This window comes from Harmonia axyridis, chromosome 1 (assembly GCF_914767665.1).
Source record: "Harmonia axyridis chromosome 1, icHarAxyr1.1, whole genome shotgun sequence".
Lineage (NCBI taxonomy): Eukaryota > Metazoa > Arthropoda > Insecta > Coleoptera > Coccinellidae > Harmonia > Harmonia axyridis.
The window spans coordinates 1,140,579-1,156,567 of NC_059501.1; the positions used below are offsets into that span (position 1 = coordinate 1,140,579).

The 15,989-nt window shown below is 37.4% G+C and overlaps 2 protein-coding genes across 5 annotated transcripts in view; one reads left to right on the top strand and one right to left on the bottom strand.

Annotated features, from left to right (window-relative positions):
- LOC123671538 (peripheral plasma membrane protein CASK) overlaps window positions 1–15,989 on the bottom strand; it is a 368,319-nt gene that overhangs the window by 73,973 nt on the left and 278,357 nt on the right. The gene's annotated exons all lie outside the window — the stretch shown is intronic.
- On the top strand, window positions 11,982–14,045 carry LOC123671539 (cysteine proteinase 1-like). The gene is made up of 4 exons (XM_045605445.1): window positions 11,982–12,207; window positions 12,279–12,545; window positions 12,604–12,843; window positions 13,705–14,045. The coding sequence occupies exons 1-4, from the start codon at window positions 12,109–12,111 to the stop codon at window positions 13,894–13,896; spliced, it is 798 nt and encodes a 265-aa protein (XP_045461401.1). The 5' UTR covers window positions 11,982–12,108; the 3' UTR covers window positions 13,897–14,045.

Here is a 15,989-nt window from a genome sequence, read left to right on the forward strand (position 1 = left end):
CCTGAATTTTTGCGTCGATATGTGTCAATAGATGAAACATCGCTCCCTCATTTCATTCCGGAATGCAATCGACAGACAGCTGAGTGGACTGCACACGATGAACCGAATCCAAAGCGAGGGAAAACACAACAGTTAGCTGGCAAGGTTATGGCATCAGTATTCTGGGATACGCAAGGTTTAATATTCATTGATTACCTCCAAAAGGGCCAGACCACCAACAGCGATTATTATATAGCGTTATTGGATCGTTTAAAGAATGAAATCATTAAAAAACGGCCCCATTTGCAGAAAAAAAAAGGTGCTGTTTCATTAAGACAAGTGTCACAAATCAATGAAAACAATGGCAAATTTGCATGAATTGGGCTTCTAATTGCTTCTGCATCCCCCGTATTCACCAGATCTGGCCCCCAGCGACTTCTTCCTGTTCTCAGACCTCAAAAGAATGCTCGTTGGAAAAAAATTCATCGCTAATGAAGAAGTAATCGCCGAAACTGAGGCCTATTTTGAAGGGAAAGGCAAATCGTACACAAAAATGGTATCGAAAAGTTGGAAGATCGCTATAATAGCTGTATCACCTTCGAAGGCAACTATGTTGAATAATAAAATCGAATTTGGCTGAAAAAATATGTTTTACTATGGTAGACCGGGGAATTTTCAATTGGCCTGTTACAATTATCTCGTCTATTATCAATGTCCTAGATATAAGACTATTGATAATTTACAAAAAAACACAAAGTACAAAAAAAGCAGTCCGATCTAATCAACAGTTCTGACAATGTGAATACTATCTGCAAGAAATCCAGCAACAAAAACGGACACTATAACGGAGTTGATTGAAATATAAAGCAATTTACAGTGCCTATAGAAGTTCAAAAAAGAAGATTATACGAATAGAAGAGATGATTAAGGATGAAATTTATGAGAATCTCTTTTGAGCCACCATTCTTCAACAGAAAAAAGGGTTTTTCGTTCGTTCACTATAATGCAATAATAGAATTACTGCAGAAGGCGCTCTCTGTCTTCTATTCAACGACATTTTTAGAACTAATTGTGCAGGTCTTCCATTGTCAGATTCTGATTCTCAAGTTCAGTGGTCTGAATTAAATAAATCTTATTTTATATAGCGTATTTCATCATTAAGGTGAAATCGAAGATTCTACATCGAAAGATAGAAAGGAACTTATGATATAATTCTTATTTATAACTTACAATTATTAGGCTTCTGTGTTCGAGAGCCTTCAATTGCAATACAAATTTACGTGGAAATAAACCTAAGAATAAACTACCAGAAATGTGAAATTTAAACTCAAAAGTCCGCGACACCATATATCTTTTTTCCATAAATAAGTTAAAATTTGGAATTTTGTATGAAAATAATATAGAAAATTAAAAAATTAATTTCGAACATCCTTATGAGGCGAGCGTTCAAATCCTCATTAATAAAATTCACACGTAATTTCAAGAAGATGTACTTTGTCTCTCAAAGTTTCTCATTTGGAAGCATAATTTGAGAGATAATGTGAAATGGTGGCATTACTATTACCATTGTCTATTACAACGAATGAAGTAGGCGTGAATATTGGGAGCGTACTGTATCTGACAACTTTCGATGAAATAGTTCTTTTTATAACTGAATCACCCTTTGATTCACCCAGTTTTTTCTTATTTCTTTTAAAGGGTGCTTTTTTTTAGAGCTATAGAACTTTAAATTGCAATAAAACAACGATGGATTATTTGATTGACATAAATTTTATTTGTCCGCAAGATAATCTTGTGGCATTACATTTTAAATAGGATTTCTGGCATATTACCGCCACGGCTGGCTCGGATGTAGTCCAATCTGGACGTCCAATTTTCGATGATGATTTTTCCAACATTTGTGGCCGTATATCGGCAATAACACGGCGAATGTTGTCTTCCAAATGGTCAAGGGTTTGTGGTTTATCCGCATAGACTAATGACTTTACATAGCCCCACAGAAAGTAGTCTAGCGGTGTTAAATCACAAGATCTTGGAGGCCAATTCACATGTCCAAAACGTGAAATTAGGCGGTCACCAAACGTGTCTTTCAATAAATCGATTGTGGCACGAGCTGTGTGACATGTTACGCCGTTTTGTTGGAACCACAGCTCCAGGACATCATGGTTGTTCAATTCAGGAATGAAAAAGTTAGTAATCATGGCTCTATACCGATCACCATTGACTGTAACGTTCCGGCCATCATCGTTTTTGAAGAAGTACGGACCAATGATTCCACCAGCCCATAAAGCGCACCAATCAGTCAGTTTTTCTGGATGTAACGGTGTTTCGACATACACTTGAGGATTAGCTTCACTCCAAATGCGGGAGTTTTGTTTGTTGACGTAGCCATTCAACCAGAAGTGCGCTTCATCGCTAATCAAAATTCGCCTATGAAAATCTGGAAAAACGGCAATCTCATTTTGGGTCCATTGCAAGCGTTGTTCAGGCGTGAGTCTATTCATAATGAATTGCCAAACCAAACTGAGAATAAATCATTTGACAGCTGTTAAATCGGTCACCATCTCGAACAGTAATGCCAACTTAAAGTTATATACCTCGAAAAAAAAAACACCCTTAATTTCATCATATATTTTCATAGAAATATTTTTTTCGTATCTTCTCCATATATAGCAGGCATGTTATATATTCTCTGCTACTATCCTACTTCGACAAGATAATATTGTATGCAGTTAATTTTTCATTTCGGTTTTGTCCATACATGCAGTTTTTCAGAGCGCGACTGAAACCGCGAGCTTCAGCTAGCGTTTAATATGAATTAAACAAGCTCTTTCAGAAATGTCATCAGAGAGAACCTACCGCTTGTTCACTCCACCGAGACATAAAAGGCCAACAGCAGATCCGCGGGGTTGTCATTTAAGCCCCTCACGAAAGAGATACCATAATAGAGGGTATTATAATAATGATTCGACGATGGAAGTTTCCGCCGTCTGTGAACTAGATATTAAACGTACATTCAAGAAGGAATAACACCCATATTATTAGGCGAAATATAATTTCCCTCATTGCGGGCCCGCGTTTGCAGCCGAGGCGGGCGGAAGCTGCTCGCTCCCAGTTCCGCGTTCCGTAATTAAGAAGACATGATCCCATCAAATATTTAAACTTGGCGTATATTCACGGGAATCCGGCTGTTTTGTTCCAGTCGCCCTGATGAACACGGATGCGATTATATGGGGCTCGTTTTGGTAAGATCGTGTTACGTTTGTAATCCTATCAAACCTGGTTGTAACATTGACGGTACTGCGCAAAGGACTAGACGGGACGAGGATGTATTTTTGCGCTGTTCATATTGTGAAGGAAGGTACTTGAATTACGAATTTTGAGTATTAAATACCACTTATTCTAATTTCCCCTAATTTATTATGCGAATAACAATTGTTTCGCTATACAGCGCTATTCAGCTATCCAGTTTCTTCAGATTTCTTACATTTGGAATAACTAAACTTAGTGAAGGACAAATTATATATGTTAGCAATTCATAATTCATACCATAATTTCTGTAAACCTGTAACATATAATACTTAAACCATATAATACTAAGCCCATGTAACACTCAGACCTTACTGAACACAAATGTCATAAGAAATATCAGAAAAAAATACACACACACTGCTGCCTTCTTTTTCTATTATTGCATAATTTGATAACTTTTTTATGACAATTTCAGCAATATACCATACCTTGGGTAAACACTCAACGATTCAAGTTTTTTTCGAAAAAACCTTTTTCATAGATACGTATCAATTTAAGATTGCGTTTTAGACTTGAAATGTACAGGGTGGGCAAATAAGCGATGCAAGCGGCTATATCTCAGGATCCACTCATCGTAGAGACTTGCGGTAAAAATTTTTATCACTAAAGTAAACAAAAAACAAACTGAAAATTGTTTTGAAGTTCATACCTCTACCGCTAGGGGGCGTAATAGCTACCATCGAGTAGAAAAATGAATTCTACTCGAAAATGTTTCATATGAAGTTGAAGGGAAAATATCATCACTGTAATCCTTGGAAAATTCTTTAACTTTTTAATTGTCACTGTCGTTTTTACGACATCAAATAACGGTAGGTGAAAGGGAGAAATCTGACTAATTGAAATGCCTGTAACTTCAGGATTACAGTGATGATATTTTTTCTTCAACTTCATATTCGAGTAAAATTCATTTTTCTACTCGACGGTAGCTATTACGCCCCCTAGCGGTAGAGTTATGAACTTCAAAACAATTTCCAGTGTGTTCTCTTGTACACTTTAGTGGTAACATTTTTTACCGCAAGTCTCTACGATGAGTGGATCCTGAGATATAGCCGCTTACCTCGCTTTTATTTGCCCACCCTGTACAGTCTTCATCAGGAGATCCTGAACTTAGACAACTCGAATTCATCAGAACTCGAAATTTTCAAATTGAAACCTGATTTTTTTATTATTTAAGTCGTATAAAAATAGGGGGTAACTTAAGCGAAATGAAATACTTTAAGAGATATCGACAAAGAACTTTAAATGAGGAAAAACCGCAATTTCCAACTGTGTGGAGTAGTCTGTGACTTCCGCCGGAAAATACAGAAATAAACTGAAATCCGATGTTTGGATAACTAACTTCATTTCACAAATAATCTATCAACCAATAAAATTTTAAATTACCAAAAATTGTTTACAATTAATGAAATTTAGTTATCGAAACATTGAATTTCAGTTTCTTTCTGTATTTCCAGAAGTCACAGTCCAATCCAGACAGAAATTGGGGTTTTTCTTCATTCAATTTCATTTCAGGTATAGGGTTTTCAACTCTCTCTCTTTTCGTACGAGGAATTGACTGAAGTAATAAAAAATATAGATTCTAATTTGAAAATCTTCAATTTTGATAAATATGTTGTCCAAGTGCATGATATTCTGATAAACACCCTGTACATTTTTGGCCCAAACCGCAAACTATATTATAATACTACGTATTTGCAGAATTAAAAATGAAATTTTTTCGAATAGAACTTTTTCTGCAGAAATATTGCAAAACATGTGTCCTCGTGGCCACCACTTTTTTCATAAGAATCCTATTAACCAATGATCTGTTGAGTTTATACCCAAGCTATGGCATATTACTGAAATTTTCATCAAAATAGCTATCTAATGATGCAATAATATACTGGGTGTGCCATTCGAAATAAGGAAATAGTAGTCTATTTCCGGTATAACCGGAAGTTGTAGAGATCAGAAAATATTTTAGACATCAAAATCATTGCCCCAAACCCCAACATGCAAATTTTCAGCACAAAACTAATATTAGTTTCCGTTAAACGTCTAATAGGCCACCACGGCGAATCACCCTGTAAGTATCCGAAAGTAAAGAGTTTACAACAAACACATGAAAGCGAATCTAAGGTTTACACAATGATGTAGTTATTTAATATTCATCAAACATTCCCAACCCTATTCACTACATCCAGGCCAAGGTTGGTAAATAAACGAACACCCCCCTAACCATCAACCAGTTGTAACAGCGGTGACAAAATCAACTTTTCGCCGTACGCGCAATCAACGGATAGTAATTGAAAAACATCGATCGGTACCGGGCAATCGCAATATCTGGCCGATGCATCCCAAAGGCCGCCTAACCTAACCGACAACCGTACGTCGAAGGGACAGAAGAGTCGGCCGAGAGCCGGCAATTAGTCCGGTAATTCCCTGTGTTAATATTTGTCGAACAAGTACGGACCGGCAAACAGGTCCTAGCGAGTTTGGCCAATTAGGAACGGACCGGACGTCGACGGAATCTCTGCGTTCTACACCCTCCCCTTCCCCTTCCACTGAGTTCATCGCACAGACGTAGGCGGGAATTGGGTTAATGTCGCCACATGTGTGGTTTGCAGCCTTTATCGCCGAGGAAATTTATGTCGTGACGCTATAAGTTGCATGGACAGGGAGTGGAACTGTTCGATTCGATGGAGATATCGATTCTGTTACGAACATTGCTTGTAGCCTGAAAATGGAACAAGAAATTTATTCCCAGGTGTTGAGGGACTTTACTTTCAAGCTATGGTTTACTACTGCGATATTTAAGGAGTATCTGGATCTAAACCTCCTCACTGGATTTGTTATAGGCCATTGCCACTTCAGAATCGATCCTGAGACGAGCTGTAAATGCGCCAAGGTTTGTCAGCAAGGTACGTATAGATGGAGACCTACAATCTAAGACGACTGTTAGATGAAGGCCTTCAAGGCTTGCAACTACGATGAAAGAGCCCCGAGGAAAAAAATAACAAAACTTTGAGCAAAACTTCGCTACTGCGAGATCTAATAAGTTACTGCACACCTCTTCACTGGATTCCTTACAAGGCATTGCCGTCTTAGAAAGCTCCTCATGAGAATGTGTCCAGCAGAAAACGGCGAGTGCAGATTTTGAGGAAAGGAGAAAGAAACTCTGGATCACCTGGTGACGAAACGCCATAGCTGGCCAACGCAAAAGTTGCTTCAGACTAGAGACTTGAAGAAGTGAGGATGTAAACTCCTGGAAGCCATCCCATCTGGGATGGCTCGTCCCCCAGTTCTAGAGTTTTAATCAACTCCAGTATCTACTGGAGTTGATTAAAACTATTCAACTCCAGTATCTACTGGAATTGATTAAAACTCAAGAACTGGGGGATGAGCTATAGACTACGATGACTGATGGCGAGAATAGCTCTGATGCGAGCTCAATAAACCATGAGGTTCCTCTTAAATCTACCATCTACAATCTGCATATGATTCCCTTCAACGTGGTACCTTCATATGACGTTCACTGTTTTTTGATGGTGAAAAATACCGTGCAAGCAAAGCAATGTCTGGATAAGTGTTGTTACTCAAAGTCTGCCTCATCGGCAACAACAAATAGAAGGTGGTATGCTGACTTTGAACGTGATCGAAGAACCACCAACAACACTGAACAACTCTGGCAGTTGATTCAGAAAACATAAAAAAAGTTAACGAAATGATTTCGAGCGTTTGTAAATTGAGATTGCGTGAGACAGTGGCGAAGTTGAAAATATCAGAAGGCATTCACTGAGTGCAAAGCTGTCAAGGAAAACCGACCACGGAGACAAAACTCAGCCGTCAAGGTTAGGGCATCCGAACTTTGAGACGAGCATATTGGTCATTGACAATCCAAACAAAGTTTAAACCATTAATAGTAACTATTACATAACGTTATTGAATCGATTGAGTAAATAAAAAAAAACTCTTTCTCCAAGACGCAATTGATTCCGAACGCTGTTTGGAGGCATTTAACCAGAATAAACAAGATTTTTTGCATCGATATGTAACATTAAACGCAACTCGGATAGATGACTGAGCTCCTAAGTCAAAGAGAGCGTCAGTTGAGAGGAAAGCAGACAGTTAAAGTCCTCCAAAGAGACCAAAAGCTCAAACAACAGCTGGAATGGATATGACTTTCGTATGAGAGACGTGAGTTGTATGTTATTCATTGACATCTTTACCGAAGTAAAACCATTAGCAGTGAATATTATATAACGTTATTGAATAGAATGGGTGCAGAAAAAATTCTTTCTCACTAAGACAATGCTCCTTGTCACGAATCTATGAGAGCCATGGCCGAATTGAACGAATAGCGTTTCCACTGGCTTGACCACCCACCTCAATCTTCAGATCTGGTCCCCAGTAATTACTGGCTTTTTGTAGAGCCCAAAAGAACCAAGCTCACAAGATGCGTGTTGAGTCTATGACGAGAAAAACACTGTCGAAGCTTGATCAATGGCTTAATAAGTGTTAGACTCGTTTCACACTTATATGGTTCGATTCGTTTTCGGTAGCGCCTAAAACAAATGAAAACTCTTCACACACACTCGGTTAGTATAAGGTTTGATTTCAAGACTGGACTGATTGGACTGATGTAATCAGCCACTCAATATCAATGTCAAGTGAATCAGACATTGCCAAAGGTAAATTACAAAATTTAAAATGAGAAAATGAAAATAATATATTTTCCCTTGTCGAAAACGAGACCGAACCGAAACCGTATGTGTGTAAACGACCAATTGCTTTTATGAACTCTGGACCCGAATGGAAACCGAACGAAACCAATTCGTGTCGAGGGGGCTTTCCGTTCTATCAGTTATCTATTAGGTGCCGAACACACACCGTTTCACACTTTTCTGGCGGCTACCGAAAACGAATCGAATACGCACCGAACCGAATCGAACCGAATAAGTGTGAAACGAGTCTTATTCAGACTATGTTCCATCGACAAAAACCGTTATGACCCAGTATATCGACATTGAAGTAGCGTGATAACACAATTTCTACTGGAACAACCGAGCCACAAATAGATTTCTACGGGCGCACCAACATGCAGCAACAAAATCCCCCAATAACCCTAAAACTCGGCTTCGCGACGTTCACGAAAACGGCGTCTCGTACAACCGAACGACGTGCTTCGTCGAAAAATCAAGCCTGCACAAATGAGCATCTTTGTGTTACGACGCTGCCAGGGCCTACTTTTGTTCGGGAAAAATTCGCAGTCACGAGAGCGGGGACGTGAATAATGGATCGAAACTATGGAAGAACCGGGGGGAGGGGGACGCCCCCCGTAGGCACTATCTATAATTAATTTCGGGACCTCGTAAAACCGGGAGATGACAGAAGCCGGTTAGCTCCTGGCTGGCGCTCCAGAAGTGAATATTGGAACACGCAGAGAGGATGGAAATCCGACAATTTCCGGGGCAGCTACGTGCCGCCCCCGTGCGTGCGCGCCGCTGGCCCACTCTTGCACCGAAGAGGGCAAACTTGTGTGTCGCTACGCCACGTAGATCCACGCTAAGCAATGCCTCACGTTGTTCTTTTATATAAAGGGTGTTTTTTTAGAGCTATAGAACTTTAAATTGCAATAAAACAACGATGGATTATTCGATTGAAATGAATTTTATTTATCCGCAAGATAATCTTGTGGCATTACATTTTAAATATGATTTCTGGCCCATAACCCCCACGGTTGGCTCGGATGTAGTTCAATCTGGACGTCCAATTTTCGATTACTTTTTCCAACATTTGTGGCCGTATATCGGCAATGAAACGGCGAATGTTGTCTTCCAAATGGTCAAGGGTTTGTGGCTTATCCGCATAGGCCAATGACTTTACATAGCCTCACAGAAAGTAGTCTAGCGGTGTTGAATCACAAGATCTTGGAGGCCAATTCACAGGTCCAAAACGTGAAATTAGGCGGTCACCAAACGTGCCTTTCAATAAATCGATTGTGGTACGAGCTGTGTGACATTTTGCGCCGTCTTGTTGGAACTACAGCTCCTGGACATCATGGTTGTTCAATTCAGGAATGAAAAAGTTAGTAATCATGGCTCTATACCGATCACCATTGACTGTAACGTTCTGGCCATCATCGTTTTTGAAGAAGTACCAATGATTCCACCAGCCTATAAAGCGCACCAAACAGTCAGTTGTTCTGGATGTAACGGTGTTTCGACATACACTTGAGGATTAGCTTCACTCCAAATGCGGCAGTTTTGTTTGTTGACGTAGCCATTCAACCAGAAGTGCGCTTCATCGCTAAACAAAATAAAATGGACGTAGTGCGCGATACGTATTCCGCACAGAACTATTATTTTCGAAATAAAATTGCAAAGTGTCATTTATAGAAACTTCAATTCGTATATCAGCAATGTACGAATACATGAAGTCCTACAAATACTATTCCTAAACGACCATTCGATGAAACCAAAACAGGAGATCTTCAGCAAAGCGAAAAATTACTAAACCCTACGACTACAGCTTCGGGGGAACACAAAAGACTGAAGATGCTACTTTCTTTGATACTTTGGTACTGCAAGATCGAGGAATCTTAGGAAGGATGAGCTGCACTTGCTCACTAGATTCCTTACAGGGATAATGAGTCTAGGAGAGAACGAGGAAAAGTGCAGATTCTTTGGAGAGAAGGAAGATACTCCAGATCTCCTGATTACGGAATGCCTAGCCATCGCTAGCTAACTTAAAAATGCTTTTGACAAGATATTTGTAGGAAGAAATAACCGCCTTGAAGCCATCCCAGATACTGGAGTTCATTATAACTCTGGAACTGGTGGGCGAGCTGTAGACTACGACAACTAATGACGAGAACAGCTCCTTTAGGGGTGTACAATAGACCATAAGGTCACGGTACAACGAAACCCCTCTCCAATCTACAATTCACAACCATTTCTTGTATCTTTACATGATTTAATGGATTAACCTACTGAACACTGTTAACTTAAGAAATAAACTCAAAGAAATAACAGACAATTATGCCACTAGAACTATTTTACGATGCATCATTGCTATTGTAAAGCCCTTTACAAGGAAATTATTTCAAGCAATGCTTGTAACCTTACGGAAATCTCAAGCTTCCAAATACGTAGGGCGGCGTTGGATAGACACAATCGAGTATTAACTGAATCTATGGAGAATAGGTATCCTAAATCGATCTGGGTGGAGTTGGCTGGCGTGACATCGTACAAGTGTGTTCCTGCCCTTAGGGACGTGCCAGAGGATGTCCGCCGAAATTTGTATAGAAATCGGTAATAATGAAGCGAACGGCTTTGGAACGTAACCAATTTCTACGTCGTATTGAGGTCACGTGCCAATTTTGCATTCTGCAGGAACACTTGCATCTACTCTGGTGCAATCCCTGAGAAGATGTTTCAGGAATCGTGAAAGCCTGAGTCTAACCACTGAATATTGGATGAGAAACGTTTTGGTGCTCTTGCGTTGCCATCAGTGAATTGCTGTCATTAGTGTCAGATGTACTTAGTTTGAAGTATCTGCTAGTTTGATATAATAATTCTGATTATATTCTAAAGGGCTAATGAAGAGAATGTTCTCTGAAATTTCAGTTGGAGTTGATGTCGATAAACGAGTTGGGACGATATTTGTTTGCATTTTGGAGGATATTGTTCTCAAAGGATTTCCAATATTTTCATGTTTTTGTGCGTTTCTACAATGCCTCAGTGGCGTAGTTTTCGGGGTATCGTGTCTTCAGTAGACCCTAACCTGTACGCTAATTGGGAAAGGGGTTATTAAGAACCATGTCTTCTTGATATAAAGTTATTTACCGTAACTTTAAGAAACTGTATTGCGTATGTTATCGTTTCATTATTGAGGTACTTGTAATAACAGTGTATTGATATAGCCAAATGTCAAGTTGAGGAAATTATTCCTTTCAAAGACATTTTTAATGTCACTGAGTATAATTTTCATTTTAGCATCTTCGAATGGAGGGCCTGCAATCTATCCACTCAACTTAATGGAATCATTATTTAGTTCTCTGTGATCCCCATTGTTCAGAGACTTCTCCTTGAGATAACATTGATCTAGATTCATCTTGCGATAACAAGAATGATTCTCGATGAGTGTCAATAGCACTCTAACATATTATACGTTGCCATGCTGGTTGTTGTTAAGGCTACCACCAGTTGGTGATCTCATCAGTTGTGGAAATATTGTTGGTTATTTCAAGAAAAAAGTAAACTGGTGGCCAATAAATACACTCTTAAAAAGCAGTGAGGTGAAAACAGAATTCATCTCGAAAGTCTGATTTTTTGTCATTTCGGAATATTTCTCTTGAAATAATCACACAATTAAGAACAAGTAATATCCGCTTTCGACAGCTATACATTGAAAGAAATCAATAGAAACATGCCCTAATAAACCAAATCAATATGCTTCTAGTCAAAATCAAAATCACAGCAGAACCTGTGGATTTTAATATGTAGATAATTTCATATTATACATTATCGATTTCTTATTGCTGAATCTCCCAAACCATTGAGAAGGTTTTGTCCTTATAATTTATACAAAATTAAGGAAACGTAGTAGTAATAAGATGGAAAAAATTCTCGATTTTTCCACTTATATCTAAGCGCATAAAAACATAATACATCGATCAGATAATTTTGAGATTCGAGGCCGAGTCGACCAAAACAAGAGATAATCAGATGAATTAGGAAACGTCCTCTAGCGTGTTTCGATAAAACAGCCCGAAACAATTCAAGAGGATCTACTACCGAATATCCCGTCTAGAAAAAACATCGTTCTACCGGAAAAATGAGAGCTTTGATAATCTGCCTATTCATCGTAGTTTCCGTCTTGTGCGTGGAATCTTTGAAAGACGAAGATGTCCGTAGACAATGGCAAGAATACAGGGTAAGGCGGTTCAAGACCAAACCGTGCTTCCAACACAAAAATCTCAATCTCTATCATGTTTTTCTTTGCAGGAGAAATTCAACAAGTCCTACAGATCTCCCGTTGAGGAGTCCACACGTTTCGCCATCTTCTGTCATAATCTTCAGGTGATAGAGGCCCATAACAAGCTGTTTGAAGAGGGAAAAACGAGCTTCAAGATAGGAATCAATGAATTCACCGATTGGAGCGAAGAAGAGTTCAAGGAATACGTCAGTCACAGTCTGATAAGCGAAAAAGACATCATAGGTATGTTGACAGAGGACGACGAGGTCATTCAGAGCAAATGGGCAGAATTTCAGGTAAAGACAAACACCAGCATGAAAATTTCAACCTCTACGACTAGAATTATCGTTTCAGAGTAAATACAGAAAATCGTACAAATCGCCAGTGGAAACCAGGAAGAGATACTTGATCTTCAAGAACAACTTCATCAAGATGCAGGAACACAACAACCTCTTCGATCAGGGTTTGGTCAGCGATTTGTTGGGAATTAACCAGTTCTCTGATTGGACTCAGGAGGAGTTCAGAGATTTCGTGAACAAGGGATTGATCCCTACGGAGGAAGGAAGCATCCTGCGGAGATGGGGTGATTTCAAGGTAAAGCATTGTGAGGAATGATGAAGTTTGAATTACAGGTTTGGGAGAATTAAAATCAGGCTACCAATTATATACCATCCATATACTTAAACTTTGTCAAGGTTACATAACAGTATAAGTTGAAGTGATAAATATATACAAACAAAAGGTAACAGAGTAAAAAATTTGAAATATTTTTTAAGCAAGTTCATTTAGCCGAATGGAGATGATTTGATTTGGTTCAGAGAATATTGTAAATAAACAGTAACACTTGATTAAAATCCTAGAAAAAACGACATACACATTAAACAATCTATGATAAGATTGCATCGTCAGAATAAATTATTGAACGAGTGATATTTTCATTGGTGTTAAGTGTTAACATATTTTTTCAACAATTTTCTCTGACGGTGATTGCATTTAAGCGTTTTAGATTTTTATATGTGTATTTCGTTCTTTTTTTATTTATTCAACAGTGTATCACTTTTAATTTCCAGTAGTTTCTGTACCCAAACACGTCATCTTTAGTTACTAAATGAACTTGATAAACATTGACTTCTTCACCTTTTATTTAGACATATTTATTACCTCAACTTTTAGGTAGATATTTTGTTTATTTTCCAATTAGTTTAAATTAGTCCTTACTCTGTAATTTGAACTTCATCATATTTATTCAGTGACGTTAATGCACCGATTTCATTGTGAGAAATGATGAAGCGATAGGTTAGGAGAACAATTGCTGAAAAATTGCTAATTCTGATATTATACTACCTTCAATATACACGTTTTCAATCATCATCATAAATTTTATCAACTCAACGAAGGATCATTAACAACATTTCTGGATAAATAGAGATCTAATAAAATTCTTTTCTTCTCCAGAGAAAATTCAACAAGTCCTATCCATCAATCACAGAGGCTGAGAAACGATTCAACATCTTCAAGGAGAATGTGAGGTCTATAGATCAGCATAATGCTCTCTATGAAGAAGGCAAATCAACCTATTTCATGGGAATCAATCAGTTTACCGATTGGACAAATGAGGAATATAAGGAATGGGTTCGAACGCATTGATTCCAAGAATGTCGAACTGAAAGTTGTATACAATGTATAATTTATGGATAAATCAATTTGAAATGAAAATTTTCATGAAAATGTAATTTTTGACTAATCAGTCTTGTATTATTTTACATATTTTTATCGCAATAAATCTCTTGAAATTATTTTCTTCTCTTATTTTCAATAATGATGATTGAATGAATATTCGTCACATTACCATGAAAATGATTTATTTTTGTGTAAGTTCTAAAAATCCTGATGGATTCCCTCGATTTGTTTTGTCCAATTTTTTAAGAATTTCTGACAAATTGAGATGAAATCATTTATCGACAACTTTAAAGTAATCATGGAAGAAACCATGCATAGTTCCGTACAAGTGGACCAATACTGGTTAGCAATTTTATTTAATGGCTTCCATAATATCCAAGGAAATGGATTACTTCATTCGCCATTTGAATTCTATCCCATCATGAAAGTGAGCTGTGCAGTTGAATTCTAAAGCTTGAAAAAAGAATTTTGCTATTTCGTCATAAGGTCTATAATTTTCAAATTTTGAGCTGGGAACGGTATGAAATGATGTAAAGACCCTACTCACTGATGACGAATCCTTTTTCAAATTCAGTTGATATGTTGACCAATATATTGAAAAAACCTATTCCAAAATTCCGTGCTGATACCTAGATAATATAAAATTCAATAAGATTGCAAAATTCTATGTTGATACCTTAAGGTATCAACATATTATTAATAATATGGAATTCAAAAAGAATATCCAAAAAATTAAGTAGGGACTGACTTTAAGTCAATGCTTTTCTAATTTTTTTGATATTACAATGATTTTGCAGAATGAACCATGAATATCTAAATTCAGTAACATCAGGAATTCCTCAAGGCATTGAGGCCCTTTTATTGAAGTACTGAACACATAAATTGAACCTTCAATATTAGCGAAGAAAAAATTGGATGAATTGGATTGACATGGATTTACTGATATCTGATGAATGATATCTCAATTGGTGCAATTTTTTGTGTGAAATGTTTGATTATATCAAAGGAATTATTATAATACTCAATTAACCAAATAGTGTGTCAATGTTGAGGATTTATTTCTATTAATCGAGATTTCTATATAATCAAGGATTACCCTTGAAATCTATTCCTGGAACAACGAAGGAACGAAGAAAAATATTCAAGACAAGAAATAAAATATATTTGAAAATTTTCAACGGAAAAATTCTACAGAGCCCTTACGCTACTTCAAGGATAAGGGGGAGTTCTATATGTAACACTTCATCGATAAGTCTCGGGCCTAAGCAGTAGAAACACCTTTTTTCTTAAAATTCGACTTTTTCTGTAAAAAGATTCGTCTTTGCGTTCATTAGAGACAAATGTATTTCCATGGAGCATTCTTTTGAAGGCTGCAGGAAGCCAGTAGTCATTGAGAGCAAGACCTGAGCTAGGTGGTCAAGTTGTTGGAAACGCAATTCGTTCAATTTCACCATGGTTTTCATCGATTTGTAACAAGAGCATTGTCAATATACGAAATTCGTTTATATGCATTCTTCTAACAACGACAAACGTACCGTCACTAAATCTTATATATGTATAGACTCAACTCTATGATCAGGCTGGCTGACAGTAAACATCAATATAAGGCCTGGACGTGTTAACCTATACATAAAAAACATAGTCAAGTTAATCATACACATTATAATTGAACACAGCTGAACAGATTGTGTCATGATATTTGATTTTTTGTTTCATCCCCCGTTCTAAATGACAGAAAAATTCAGGAATAGAAGTAAAAACTGATGAATGAGAAGACTATTACGGCTGTTGGATGGTATCTACATATTCAAATAATTCCAAAAATGAAATAATTCATCTTCAACATGGATAATATAATAATAATATAATAATATCTGACAGTAAACATCAATATAGGTAATTTTTTTAGTTTTATGTGTCTTTGACAATTTATATCAAATTGCAGAATGTAGACTGACGTCAGTTTGACAAACATTATGTTGCAAAAAGATTATATAGTGAGATTAAAATTGGACAACGACTGTTATGTGTTGTTCTCAATAGAAAGAAGATGAAAATTA

What these genes read in the sequence shown, in the direction of transcription:
- LOC123671539 (XM_045605445.1), top strand. Translation starts at nt 12,109, where the DNA reads ATGAGAGCTTTGATAATCTGCCTATTCATCGTAGTTTCCGTCTTGTGC. An exon ending in GACAATGGCAAGAATACAGG is followed by an intron (nt 12,208 to 12,278) that starts GTAAGGCGGTTC and finishes TTTTCTTTGCAG; the next exon opens with GAGAAATTCAACAAGTCCTA. An exon ending in GCAAATGGGCAGAATTTCAG is followed by an intron (nt 12,546 to 12,603) that starts GTAAAGACAAAC and finishes TTATCGTTTCAG; the next exon opens with AGTAAATACAGAAAATCGTA.